Here is a 14,776-nt window from a genome sequence, read left to right on the forward strand (position 1 = left end):
TATTTGTTGATTTGAGTTTATTCATTGTTTTGTTGAAACTGGTATAGAACTCAGTAAATATAATATGCCAGAATTTGGGCTTTTTTTCCTTTAATGAGGTTATTAATTTTTGTAATCCACAACTCTTTTTGTTGACGTGGGTTCAATTTTTTTTGGGCCACTGAAGCCCACAAGGCCCATTGCTTATAAGTCGGTCAAGCATGACCGAATACAACAAGGAATATAATTCCCATTGTTGCCGACCTATGACATATAAATATATACAGTAAATATAATAGGCAGTTCTTTGTCTTGCTAGTCTTGTGAGAGAGAGTGTTAGGCCATTGATGTGCTTGAACTGTTAAAGCAAAAGTTAACACCTCTATAGTCATCGGAGCAAGCAACTTTTCCTTTTTAGATACAGTAATTCCTACCTTGCATGGCTAGGATGATGAAAGAGGCTATTTATTTTCCTCCGTTTAAGTTGGCTCGGATGATGACAGAGGTTCAAGATAAAAGCAGTGTCGAATATCAGCGGTTGACATGGGATGCCCCATTGCCCTTCGGAAGAGTATAAATGGGCTTGTGAACAAGGTTAATGCTGCCAACGTAAAGAACATTATCCCACAACTCTTCTCGGAGAATTTGATACGGGGAAGTGGGCTATTTTGTCGGTCCTGTATGAAGTCGCAGATGGCTTCCCCGGGTTTTACAGACGTGTTTGCAGCACTGGTTGCTGTTGTCAACACTAAGTTTCCTGAGGTTGGCGAGCTTCTTTTGAGGAGGGACGTCGTTTTGCAGCTCAAGAGAGCATATAAACGGAACGACAAGCCTCAGTTACTAGCTGCTGTTACGTTTATTGCACATTTAGTGAACCAACTAGTGGCTCATGAGATCATTGCCTTGGAGCTGCTTGCTGTGCTGCTTCAGAATCCAACCGATTCGAGTGTTGAGGTTGCTGTTGCCTTTGTCACAGAGTGTGGATCACTTTTGCAACGATGAAAATCAGATGTAGAGTTTTGAAGCAGAGGTAAAGGATGAGGATCAGATGATACTAGCTGACTGGGCATATGATTGCTATAAAGACAAGAAACTAGATCTGTTAGTGGAGAATGATGAGGAGGCAACAAATGACATGAAGAGAGTGAAGAAATATGGGATGATTGCAATATGGTGCATTCAGGAGGATCCATCACTAAGGCCAACAATGAAGAAAGTGGAACAAATGATGGAAGGATCTGTTGAGGTCTCAGTTCCTTCAAGTCTATCCTCATTTATTAGTTCAATGTAAATCCTCTTATATAATTACTTTTTTGGTTGTAAAAGTCTTTATACATGTTTAATTGTCAATACTCTCGGCTTGGCAAGTCAAGTAATGTGGTCAAGTAATTGCGTGTTTAGTTCATGCATAAGGAACATCAATTTTAGGGTCTTGGAAATCAAATTGGCTTCATAGATTGTTTTTATGAATTTTAATTTGCTTATGTAAAATAATATGTCTTTGATGACTTTATTAAACCCATGGGATGCTCCTTATAGAAGTTGACCGGGTACTCAAATCTGGAAGATATCTGTTAACGCCAATAGGAGAATTAACCAGGAAATCTTGGTGACTTGAGAAATATTAGAAATTTTTGGATTTAAAAAATTGTATTATTACATTGTGATTTTAATAAAAAGTACATGTTTAATTATTTATTTTTAACATACAATCAAAACAATTATAAAAATAAAAGCAACAACAAGACAAAACATTATAAGAAAAAACACACAATATGAAGAAAAGTAATTAATCTTGCCTTATAAGACTTATTCTTTTCCACAAAAAACTAATAAATAAAAAAATATTGCTCTCTTTTGCCTAATTAATAAAACTTTGTGTTATTTCTTTCAATATCTTTTTTTTATTTAATTTCATTCATTTTTCCTTACTACTCCAACTAAAAAAAATTGTTTTCTTTTTCTTTTTTCTGAAACTCATTCCATAGTTATTCCTGTGCATCGAACGAGTTAGCAACTAGTATATAGATATAGCTAAAGTTTAAAGAAAACCCAATTATATTTCAATTGAATTCTCAATTTTGAGCCACGTGTCTCATCCAATTTTTAATTTTTGTACCCAGTGACTTATTGAGTGTAAAAGTCAAAAAGCCCATATTCAATTAAATTATAAATTGGATTTTAATTGGAGTCCAATTTTGCGCCACATGTCCATCTAATCTATAATAATAATAATAATAGGTGAATTTGAGAGAAATTCAAAATAGAATTCCAAATTAAGTTCCAATTTTGCACTATGTGTCATAAATTATTTATTCTTAAAGTGTTTTATTTCTTAATTTTAGAATCAAATGTGGGACCACATTATAAATATTAATCTAAGTGAGTTATTAAGTGTAAAAACCAAAGAGTTTAAAATAAATGAACTGTAAAAAAAATGTTTCACAATAATAAATAAATATATAAACATGGACAATTTACAACCATAAATAATTGTATAAAGTTGGCTTCTTTTTTTTTTTTGGCTGAGAAAAATAAAGTTGGCTTTAGGAGTTTAAATAATTTCATACGAAATTTAATAAAGTTGGAATGAATGCTCTTTTTTCCTTTTTACTTTTATTAGCTTATATACCAATATATGATAAGATTTGAGATTCCTAGTGTCAGCTTCATATTAATTGTTATTTGAACATTGTTAGGGTACATGGGTACCTTTTTTTAACACTTAATATTATTTAAACTAGTCGTAGATCTGCGCGTTGTGCGTGATAATATTATTGTTTTAGTTATTATTGCTTAATAGTTGGTTTTTCATTTTCTTTCAAGTTAATATATTGATTTTTGAAAAATATACAATCTAATATATTAATTCAACAACAATAATAATAATAATGTTGAATAAAATAATATGAGAAGAAAAAAAAAGTAAAAATAAAAGATAAAACAATAACCACCAAATTAATTATCTCTAAATAAATACCAAATTATTTAAATCATATTATGTAATATTATAATATTACATTCTTATATATTATCTTTAATTCTTTACAATGCAATATGATAAAATTTAACAACCAATGTGAAAAAAAAAAAAAAAAAACTTAAAACACAACTAAATCGCATCAACCTAAAGTAGAGTTCTAAAAAACACTAAAATTTCTCAACCTAAAGTAGAAATGCGAAATATATATATATATATATATATATATATATATATATATATATATATATATATCACCAAAAATTGAGAGAGAAGAGAGAGAAATAGCTTTTTTGTGAAAAAAAATTATGCATATAATGGAAAAGAGAATGCCAAATTTATATTAAAAGGATAACAATAAGAAGAACCAAAATAAAGGGAAAGATGAAGAGTGATATTAAGAGAGAGGGTAGTGGGGAGATAAAAATGTAAAGGGAAAGAGAAAGGATGGAGAAAGTGTAAACGTTAAAAAAAGTTAGTACAATTTAATTTATTTAAATTTAAATAAAATATTATATGTTTAATTAAAAAAGAAAACATAAATAATTTAATTATATGGAGGATGTGATTGAGTTTAAATATTGAATAAAATAAGATGAAAAGATTAAAAAGTAAAATATATATATATATATATATATATATATATATATATATATATATAACAATAAACTCCAAATTACCCAAATCATGTTATGTAATAGAATAATATATATTATATTCTTATATATTATCTTTTTAAATTTTTTTATAACGCAATAGTATAATATTTAACAATCAAAGAGAACAAAAAAAAACTTAAAACACAAAACATACCAACCCAACGTAGAGTTATAACAAACACAAAAATTTATCAACTTAAGCAGAGATGCTGGAAAATTTTAAAAAAAAATACTCCAAAAATTATTGTGTGTGAGAGAGAGAGAGAGAGAGAGAGAGAGAGAGAGAAGGAGGGAGAAACAACTTTTCTGTGATGGAAAACTATGCAAAGAATAAAAGAGAGAATAACAAATTTATAGAAGATGATGTGAATATGAAGAGAAAAAATAAGGAAGATGAATGGAAAGATGAATAGTGACATTAAGGTTGAGGGTAGTGGGGAGATGAAAAGGTAAAGGAGGAAAAGATGAAAAGACAAAATAAAGAAAGATGAAAAGTGATATTAAGGTTGAGGGTAGTGGGGAGATGAAAATGTAATGGCATGAGAAAGGTTGGAGAAGATGCAATCTATATCTATATGTTACTAAAAGCTGAAGCATGACGTTTAATATTACTGTGCTCACGTTGAGCTACATCAGCATCCACATCAATAAATGTTAAAAAAAATTGTAGAAAAATTAGAAAGAAAAATGATAATGATGTGGATGCTGATGTGGCTCAACGTGAGCACGGTAACATTAAATGCCACGCTTCAGCTTTTAGTAATATATAGATATAGATAACATCTATTTATTTTTCAAACGTCACAAGCAAATTATTGGGCATACCCAAATATTTTTTACTGTTATTATGCTAGCCCACAGTCGTTTTTCTTTCCATCACAAAATTGGACTACAAATGTAAAACATTATAAGACCCAATATTTTTAGAAAACCTAAATTATTTATTGAGCAAATTAAAATCTCATTCTTTCTAAAGCCCAAGAATTTTTATGCTTATCAATTTTTGAAAAAAGCCCATGATTCAAATACGAGGCAATACAATATTATCTATGGAATTCAAGTCCATAATTAAAGCCTATGATTCAAATTCATAGCAATACTATTTTATCAATGGGATTCAACCTCATAATCAAAACTCATGATTCAAATTCATGGCAATACTATTTTATCAATGGGATTCAACCCCATAATCAAAGCCCATGATTCAAACCCATGGCAAATTATTTATTGGAAGCCCAATTTTCATTGGCAACATCGAAAGCCCAATTTTTATTGGCAACATTAAAAGCCCAGTTCTTGCTGGCAATATCAAAAAGTCCAGTTCTTACTAGCAATATCAAAAACTCAATTTACGTTGACATTATTTTATCAAAAGCCCAAGATTATTAACGCTTGGTCAAAAAAATATTATGTTAAAAGATGAACAATGTTTCTTAAACATTACTATAGCAAAAACCATGGCAATCATTTTATAAAAACTCGTTGAAAGTTATAATCATTTTATAAAAGCCTATGGAAAGTTATCTTGAAAATTATGATATTCATCTCATATTATAAACCTATGAAACGTGTAGTCATCATTTACATCGCAACATCCATAATATTTATCTTCAAAGCTCATGGTAACTATTCAATCCCACAAGCTCACTATTTAAATTATGATGTGATTATTAGAAACCATGAACATTACTTATGATATTTAATTTATCATTTTCAAAAATAGTAAATGTTATTTACAAAGGCATTTTGAAACTTATCCTATTATTCCAAATATTACAACTCATTGCCCAAAGACCCATTACAAATATCTATGAAAATTGAAAATATTTACTAATAATAAAAGTCCACGAGGGATGAAAACTCATGGCAACATGTGTTGTTGATGTACATTTTGTAGGATGAACATAGCCCAACGCAAAGGGACCAGCCCACATGAGCAAGCCTAATCCAAAGAACTCCAGCAAGAGGCAGAGAATTGAAAATAGACAACCAACCCTTGTTCATCCTTGACCAAGGTACAACTAGAGGCCATATACAAGAGAATCAAGACTTTGAGGATGAACTAGGAGCTATCCCATCAACTTTCTATCACCCTCTACCAGACGTGAATAGTGCCCAAAGGTTGTGAGATCAGCTGAAGTCTAATGGGTGATGGAACTTCATCATTTTCCTCAAGACTATATCTCTAGAGGAAGGGGAGTTGAAACCAAGTTAATCAATGCTATAAATGTCAAAAACATTCAAGACATGGTTCATGTGCCAAGCCCATAAATCCTAAAGGGGGAAATTGAGAACATGTGGTTTGGAGGGCATAAGTGATCTCCAACAAATCCCTCTGAAGTGAGCTTAAACTTTAATATCTGGCTTGGGGTGTTGAATCCTACTTCTTGGTCAAAATCTCAGTTGCTGCACTAGGATTCCTCCTTGATACTTGCCTTAATCCTATTAGTTAAACTTAGCTTCAGAAAATCTTGACATTTAATGCAAAACACCCCAAAAACCCACCATGTGTCTTATTACCTGTAAGTGCACAATTGTACCCGGACCCAAAAACAAGTGTTGGGCTTAGGCCCAATGAGCCTTATGCAATAAGATTTGTAGAGTATGGATTTGAAATCTAAGTTCGGGATGTTGGAAGTTTGATTAATAGGCTAGAGTGCCACAATCTATGCAAATGGTGAACGAATACAACAAAGAAACCTCCTCGGACGTAAGCCGATGACGATTTGTATACATATACTCTCTTTCTATGCCAAAATTTACAACTCTTGGTTCCTGCTTTCTCTTAGTAGAAAGTGTAGATCCCCCTTCTCTTTCCTCTCTCGTTTCCTTATATACTTCTCCTTCACTGGTTCATCCACGTGTCATACAAATCTTCTCCTTGGATACTTGTCCCATCCACCGCCTTCTTAAAATCTTCAAATAATAGCAGGGAGGCTGAATCCTACTGTTCATAGGTCACTTCCCCATTAATACGACTAGGGAGGTAGATGCAGGGTCTTTAATGTGGAGGTAGCAGCATTTTCCTTAGAGATTTATCTCAAATCCTTGCTTCTAGAGGGTGCTTGGATCACCCTCTTACCCATCAGTTTTTCCAGAATTCTGCCTTTAACCCGTTTAGCAAGTCCCAGGGTCATCGCCGGGCCTATCCGAGGAGACATTACTCGTCGGACAACTCCTCGGACTTTTACAGTGCAGACTGACTTGTGGGCCTAGAGGCCATGATAAAAAAACAAACTAGTACCAGCCAATCAGGCCCAAAGCCGAAATGTTTATTCAGGAGTTTTTACCCCCCACATTACCCAAAGAAGTAAAGCATCACCAAAAGAAAATCTCCCACTTCCGGTCAAATCCTTGGATGATTAAGCATGATGCTCTGCCCCCTGATCAGTCCTACGTTTTTGGACTTTTGCTAATTGATACCCCCCTAAACACCACTATAAAAGGGTTAGCACACCAGCCATAAGACACACACCTACTCCCTCTGAAACTTCTGATTTGCTTGCCATTTTGCTTGTGTTTTAGCTCTCCCCAAGCTCATAACTTATTCCCCTTAGCCTTCACTTACTTAGCCTCAGACATTCCCTTTCCTCTTCTGCATATTCACAGCTCATAAATGCTTCCTAATAAGCCACAAACAGTCCACTACTCACTAAAGCCTTAACCTCAGCATTTACTCCATCCCACTCACTCAAAATAGCCCACACTACCCCATTCATGCCTTATGTATATATATTCCCCAAAATCTTAGTTTAACACTGGCTATATTGAGTTGAAATCTCTCTCTCCCTTCACACCATGCCAATTAACCCCTTTCTTCTTCCCATAGAACCTTTAATTTTTACTTTTTGTTTTACTATTAAAGGAAATAATGTATTTGTAACAATGGAATTCTTCCCTCATATTGATGTAATAATGGCTGAAAATACACTAAATTCCCCTAGCCGAGACACAAAGACCCCCTGAAGTGAACACTTTCCTAAATTTATTCAATAATTGACTGCAGGACTTTTAAGTGTAATTTCACCCTACAACTGGAGAATTTATTTTTCTTGCACTATTAGAATAGGACCACTAACGTACTAATTAAGTATTGTGAAGTATTTTTATTGGGCTTTTGTTTCTGTTTTGTCAAGTATAGCCTTTATTTCTTACTTGGATAGGCTTATCACCACACCGAAAGGGCAAAATTTGCTAAACAACATATTTTTGGAAAAATATGAGCAAAATAGCATGCAGATGAAACAATTTAGTAAGTTTGACTGTTTTTGGAACTTAAGTTCCAACCCAAAATCAAGTTTCTCAAACTCGATTTACCCTTGGATTCATCTAACCCAGATTTAAAAAAAAAATAAAAACCCACGTGGAACTCGAGTATAGAAAATCGAGTTCCATTTTTATTATAAAAAAAAAATTGCCTACAAGGAACTCGAGTTTGCTAGACTCAAGTTCCATGCAGGAAAAAAAAAATCACAGGAACTCAAGTTCCTATGAATTTTTTTTTTTTTAAGTTCATGTCAGATGAATCCAAGAGTAAACTCGATTTTGGGTTGAAACTCGAGTTCCAAAAAACGGTCCAACTTACTAAATACTTTCAGCCGCATGCTATTTATCTAATATTTTTCTGAAAAAATGCTATTGAGCAAATTTTTCCCACCGAAAGCCTTTGGACATTATCTCAAAAGCCCATCGTTGAGTTTCAACTTAGCTTCCCAATATTTTATCCAAAGGCATCAATTTCTCCCTCAACAAACATTATGTCAAAATATCAACATTACCTTTTTGGTAAAAAGAAGATTCAACTATAACTCTCTTATTCAATTTTTTTTTTTTTTTGAAAAACACACACACGAGAGAGGAAAATGAATTTTAACTTCTAACAAAAAGGTATACCATAAATTTTATTCAAAAATCATAATAACTTTTAAGAGAGTGAGATGTCATACTATATACAAATGCGCTCATTCTTTTTTGTTTTTTATTTTAGAAACAAATATATATCCAAGAGAGTGAGAAAAGGTTCTTGAAAAAAAAAAAATACAACTTGAAGTTTGGAACCAACAAGGTTGAAATGAATGCTTTGAAATCCATATCCGACAGCCAAAAAGATTATTTAAGAGTATAATTATAAAAGTAATTTATAGAAGCAGCCAGCCACTCAATTTAACTTATTTATTTATGGGAATTAACTACTATTTTCATTCTGATAAGACCTTTTAATGGGTATACCATAGCTTCTCAAAAAAAAAAAAAAAAAAGTATACCATAAATACACGATAAAATAACCTCTTAAACCCTAAACCCTGACCATTCGAAGGAAAACACCGAATTTTGGCGGGAAAATTATTCCCCCAAATTCAAGCCCTTAGTCAATTTCACGCTCTCGATCTTCTCTCATGCAATCCACTTTCTACACTGCCCCCAATTCCCACCATTTCCAACTTCCATGGAAATCTCCGGAACCCAATTTCACAGCCAGGAAATCAATTCCACAGAAACCCCAAAACCGCTTCAAAACCCTAACTCTCACCAATTCCCTCAGCATCCCTCTCGGCTACGAATCCGAGGAAGGCATCGACCACGTACCACCTGTACCCGGACCTAGACCCAGACCCGAACCCGCCTCGCCGGGTCGCCTCCCGGTGGTGATTCGAAGGTCTGATGAAGTTTGTAGGTACTTCTGGGATGGGAGTCGGTTGCAATTGGTTTGTGTGGACGGCAGTGGGTCGTCGTTTTCGTTCGATTTCGATGATGGGTTTCGAAAAATGTTCAGACTTTGTGGCTCAGCTGTCAGGGATTTCTTTATCCCAAAACAAGTTAGTGAGAATTACATGGACTATGTAAAGTGGAAGCTTTTACACCGGGTTTTCAGCTCGGCGCTTCAGGTGCTTGCCACTCAGGTAATAAAATTTTGCATTGCCTTCGTTAAAAAAAGGAATTGGGTTTGAATAGTTTCATTGAAATTTAAAGGTAATTGTGTGGATACAGAGTGTGCTGAGTTCAAATGTGATTGATTTGTATGGCGTTTTAGTGATTATGGTATTACAGTGATGTTAGAATATGTTTACATTTAGAGTTGTTAGAACTTCTTTAGTTATGCTTTTGAGCTGAAGTTTAAAAGCTACGGTGGATATTTGATGATATACATTGAGTAATAATTCTTTTGAATTAAATGATAAAAGCAACAAGTGAAGAGTTCTGGCTGGGATGATTCACGTGCTGTGTTTAAGAGGTTTGGTGAGTTTGAGAATACTCACTGTAGAATGTATGATCTAATGAGACACTGCTCAGTGCCTTCTACCTAACATTTATATTCTACTGAGGAGGAAAGCCCCCAAAAGGGGTTAGTCTTAAGATGAAGACTTGGTAAGTTTGGTTTTTAACTGTTTTGGGAATGTACTGATATCAGGCAATGTTACGGGCTATAGGAATTGGATATTCTCGTTCGCTACCATCTGCAGCTGCCCTTAACTGGGTCTTGAAGGATGGACTTGGACGGCTAAGTAGGTGCATCTATACTGCTGGCCTAGCATCTGCGTTTGATACCAATTTGAAGGTATGACTTCCATTCCATTAGAATTCAATTAACACGTTTTATTTAATTAGTTTTATGTATTTAAGCCTCTTTATTGGCAATTCTTGCGGTTACCACCACTGTATTTTGGTGTTGGAACAAACCAAAAGTCTGAAAGTACAGTAATGTGGAGTGCTGCGACTGGTTTTTTTTGAACTGCAAGATGAGAAATCACTGATTGTGTTCTTTAGAACTTGAAATCTAGAGCTTTGAAAAATCATTAATTTTTTGTATCCTGCTTGAAGAGAGTTAGGTTCTCAACTTCTGTCATGTTCAGTTTGAGCATTGGAGTGGAGTTGCTGACTCCTGTGTTTCCTCAACACTTCTTGCTTCTTGCATCTATTGCTAACATTGCCAAACAAATAAGCCTTGCATCCTACTTAGCGACTAATGTAAGTATTCAGCTTGAGCTCTTTTTCTTTAATAAGAAATTTCATATATTTGAATTATTTTCTGATAATTTCTATCAGTGTTACTTGATGGAGTGCTGTTGATGTTACACTGTCACAAAACTTTTATCTAAACCCGTTTTCTTTACGAAAATTTTCTTGGTTTAATGCTTTGTTAGATGTCCAATGATATTTCCCTGTATTTGCTACTGTTTTTTGTCCCTTTGGCACTAGTATGGAGTCAGAATAGTCTAAATGCTATAAGCTTGATGACACATGTCTCAAAAAATTTATGGATACTTTTAAAAATTTCATGCTATATTTAAGGAAAATATTGCGCCATTAGATGCCCTGATCTCTTATATAAACATTAAGCAACTGAGTGTCAGGACTCACAAGTGGGAAAAGGGAAAAAATTGATGTAACAAGGATAAAGGAAGGGCAAAGAATATTATTGCCTTGAAAACAATATCGATATTAAAGAAGTGGACCAAAATTTAGCTATGAAGATAACTCAATTTTCAGGCCATGTTTAGAGATCTTAATTACCTAATACAATTAACATGTATAAGTTCAAAAGCATTCTATACCTATCAAAAAAAAAAAAGTTCTGAAGCATTTTATTGTTCTAATAAGGTTATTCCAGTATTGACCATTTGTTTTCAACTGCAGAAATTGAAAAATACTGGTTAAATCTTTAGGAACCTAAATATTGATTTTCTGTAAAGTTATCATCACTGATTGCTGCCATCTTCACTGTCAAAGATGTTTTTGAGTTTTACTGTGCCACATCTTAAATCCCATGTAAACCCGAACAGTATGGCATATTCACCGCTTGATTTAAGACAAACTTTGGATGGGTCTTTTCTGATAAGTTCTGTAAAACTAATAGTTATTTGTAATGCTTTATTTCTTTTGAATTTTATTCTTCAGCTGTTGGTTTGATTTAACCTACCTTATTTACCTGCTTCCAACTGATTCAGATAGGACTGTGCCTTGGAAAGAACTTTTTCTGTTACTGGATATTTCACCATATCATGTGTAGGTTTAATGTTGTGACTCTGTTTAAGCAGACAGCTATTCGCCGAAGCTTTGCTATAGCAGATAACCTTGGTGAAGTTTCTGCAAAGGCACAGGTCTATAATAAATTTTCCTACCATGTTGTTTTGTACATTCTTCGATAATATGGAATTATATCATAACTTCTGGAATGGGTTTCAGATTCAAACAGTGTGCTTTGATAACCTTGGCCTTTTGCTTGCCGCAGTTCTGAATATTTTGTTGAAGAACAATCAAAGGTTTTTCCTCCACTCCCATAACCCTATCCTGATTATCTAATATGGTTAGTTTACTAAATAAAAGTTGCATGAACTTTCTTCCTGTTTGTTATTGTGAACTGACTTTATTGTTAAATTGAAAATCTTGTTCTCAATTCAATGATATTAGAATCTCTAGCCCAAAAATTCAAATAATATTGAAATCAACAGACAGGTGTAACTATCTGCTAATACTGCTAAAATATATTATAACTTCCTGCTCCATTGGTATGTTATCAGTAGGTACAGATAAGATTATATCTACTTCCATTAGTTTGTCACCAAAGGTTCTCAACCATACTTTGAATATAAAATCTTATTATTAAAAATGGCTATCTTAAATTTGAGTAAAGTTAATTTAAAAATTACCTGTTTTTGCTTTTTAGGAGAAACAATGTTACCTGTTACTTGGGCCTGTGCATTACACGTATTCTTTATTCATTATAAAAAGTTGTGCTCCCATGGTTTCCTAACTTTTCACTATCATTGAAGCTTGCAAGCTGGTTTACCTTTCGTCATATACCCCATTTTCTCAGCAGTTGACCTTTTCGGAATATATCAGGGGCTTAAGCATGTCCATTTGCAGACACTAACAAAGGTGGGTTAGTGTAACTGAGTTTTATAAGTTTAGGGTCTGTTTAGGGCTTGAACTGACTGGTTGCTTACATTAATGATTTTGGGCTTTTTTGTCTTTGGAGGAACACAGGATCCTATCCTTCATTTGTGCTATATGCATGACCCAAACCCATTATTTATCCCGATTTTTGCTCAGTGGGCCAGTCTTAGACAACTAGAATCTTTTTAGTAGATTTTAAAAAAAAAATTATCTGTGTTAGATTAAAAGACATTTAATAGCTAATTGTCCTGTCAGATTCAAATGGCTTTGCTTTTTCATTGGCTTTTCCTTTTTGCATAGTTCAACTGCATTTGCTACATCCTTGATTTTGGGTTGAAAGGTTTCTTCAGTCACTGCTCCTGGGTTCAATTAGATTTTCCTTACAAAGGCCCATGGTAAAAACCTAGAGCAATAGCATGATGAACCTAGAAGTCTCCAGGGACCAGGGCCCAAAGTTAAGAATAGTGAATTGCGGTTCTCATTAATAGCATTTAACCAACAGGCAACCATATGCTTTGGTTCATGTTAAAAGATCATAGTATGCACTCAGAAACATAGGTTCAAGTATTAGGAAAAAGAACACAGAGAGGCTTATGATCCTTCCATGCTCAATTTTGCTTTCACAAAATTACACATATGTGCACCATTAATACCTTTTTTCTTCATAGAAGTATGAAGCTCAAGATCTGACTGTTGCCTTGCTTTTATGTTCAGGATAGACTTGAGATCATACTAAATATTTGGATCGAATCAGGATTTGTGCCTTCACCTGCAGAAGTGAGTAAAGAGGAAGGAGTTGATTTTTTGTGGAGTAAAGGTGAGGTCTCGCCACTGTGTTTCACATAGCTGTGTATAATACTTTGATATATGCTGCTATATAATTTAGTGCATATCATTAGTGAAGCTTATACCTGATTATTGAGGTTTGAATCAGGCAAAAAAAACTGGCCCATCAGAATAGGGTGCTTAAATCCGAAGGATCAGATACCCAAGCTGTCAATGATGGCAATGCAATATTCTAGTGGTGAGGATTATTACTTTATATGCATGGAGATCTTCCATAAAGGAGTGAAAAGAACTAAGCAGGTGAATATATTAGGGAACTTATGACCTGGGCTGTCACATAGTTAACAACGGAATCTTACCTATAGCTATGACCTTCTCACAATTTCAATTTTTTTTTTTTTTTCCATTTATGAAATTCTAGCAAGGTATACTTCTCTGTCTACGGGAAGGGGCCAGTATTGCAGATATTATCATGGGTTTGTTGCAGGTAACTGTAATTTTTTTTTTTTTTTTTGAAAACCCTTTGTTAACGTAAAATTTTCATATGTGCCCATCTCATGCACCCTATGTGACATGGGTGCTGGAGATACCTTCTCCTTGTTAAGAGCTTTGGTATTTGATAGTGTAAAACACACACCATTACTATTTCATCAATTTGTTTGCTAGTGGTAGACAAATGGAAACCTTGTCTGTGGCTAATTTCCCTATCATGTACTTGCTTAGGCATGCTATATCCGCAAGGCCCTCCTTGTGAGGAGGAGTTGGTGGGAGAGCATTCTCAGAGTTGGTGATGCATTGGATTCTGTTCTCAATGAATGGCATAAGGTGATTGAAGATAGCAAGAGATGTGCCCAAAGGGATTTGTCTCTGTTGAATGAACAAATGTTGGCAGTCGGTTGGGCTGCTAAGAACATTTTGTTAAGCACAGAGGAGCAGGCTCGATACAGTTTTGTAGATGACTAAAGGTTTTATATTTCTTTCTTCTAGATTAGTGGCTACTCCTTTATACCATTGGAGAGTTTCGGGGATGAATGAATCTTAACTTAAAGCTGACAATTTGTGTCTAAGCCATCTGTAACATTCTGTTTATATAAGCAGCTATCATCTGTTGTAGTCATTTTGTAAACGAGCAAATAATAAGGAAATTTTGACTCTTGTATTTGCTAACCATTAGTTTCTTAGATAAAATATACGTTGAAAGAAGTCTAGGGATTTTTTTTTTTTTTTAATTTGTTTTTTGCTTACCACTTGATTCACCCATCTACCACTCGCTTTGAAGGTGTTTTTTTGGTCACAGATACAAAGTCATACTACACTTTTCATTGTTGCAATGCATTCACAAGGTAATTGCAGTGCTGCAACAATCCAGCTATACTAATGCACCACAAATTTCTACCCTTTCTTTGTCAAACGAAATAAAGTGATATCTCATGTTTTCATAAACCAAACATTTCTTTGCAACCAACATCTTTCAGAG

At 34.0% G+C, this 14,776-nt stretch overlaps 2 protein-coding genes across 4 annotated transcripts; both read left to right on the forward strand.

The window, feature by feature from the left end:
- Window positions 1-522: 522 nt before the first annotated feature.
- LOC142625420 (pre-mRNA-splicing factor CWC22-like) lies at window positions 523-981 on the forward strand. Its single transcript, XM_075799082.1, has one exon. It carries the CDS (start codon window positions 523-525, stop codon window positions 979-981), a length of 459 nt encoding a protein of 152 aa, XP_075655197.1.
- Window positions 982-8,876: 7,895 nt separating this feature from the next.
- LOC142623840 (protein root UVB sensitive 4-like) lies at window positions 8,877-14,416 on the forward strand. Of its 3 annotated transcripts, none has more exons than XM_075797311.1 (10): window positions 8,877-9,518; window positions 10,028-10,174; window positions 10,438-10,584; window positions 11,565-11,717; window positions 11,803-11,879; window positions 12,390-12,495; window positions 13,228-13,330; window positions 13,448-13,599; window positions 13,721-13,786; window positions 14,023-14,416. In XM_075797311.1, exons 1-10 carry the CDS (start codon window positions 9,015-9,017, stop codon window positions 14,260-14,262), a joined length of 1,695 nt encoding a protein of 564 aa, XP_075653426.1. In that variant the 5' UTR covers window positions 8,877-9,014; the 3' UTR covers window positions 14,263-14,416. The 3 variants fall into 3 exon arrangements, with proteins under 3 accessions (XP_075653426.1, XP_075653428.1, XP_075653429.1); XM_075797313.1 differs by having other exon boundaries at window positions 11,655-11,717; XM_075797314.1 differs by lacking the exon at window positions 12,390-12,495 and having other exon boundaries at window positions 13,233-13,330.
- Window positions 14,417-14,776: the final 360 nt, after the last annotated feature.

The sequence above is a fragment of the Castanea sativa genome, chromosome 2 (genome assembly GCF_040712315.1).
Source record: "Castanea sativa cultivar Marrone di Chiusa Pesio chromosome 2, ASM4071231v1".
Classification (NCBI taxonomy): Eukaryota; Viridiplantae; Streptophyta; class Magnoliopsida; order Fagales; family Fagaceae; genus Castanea; species Castanea sativa.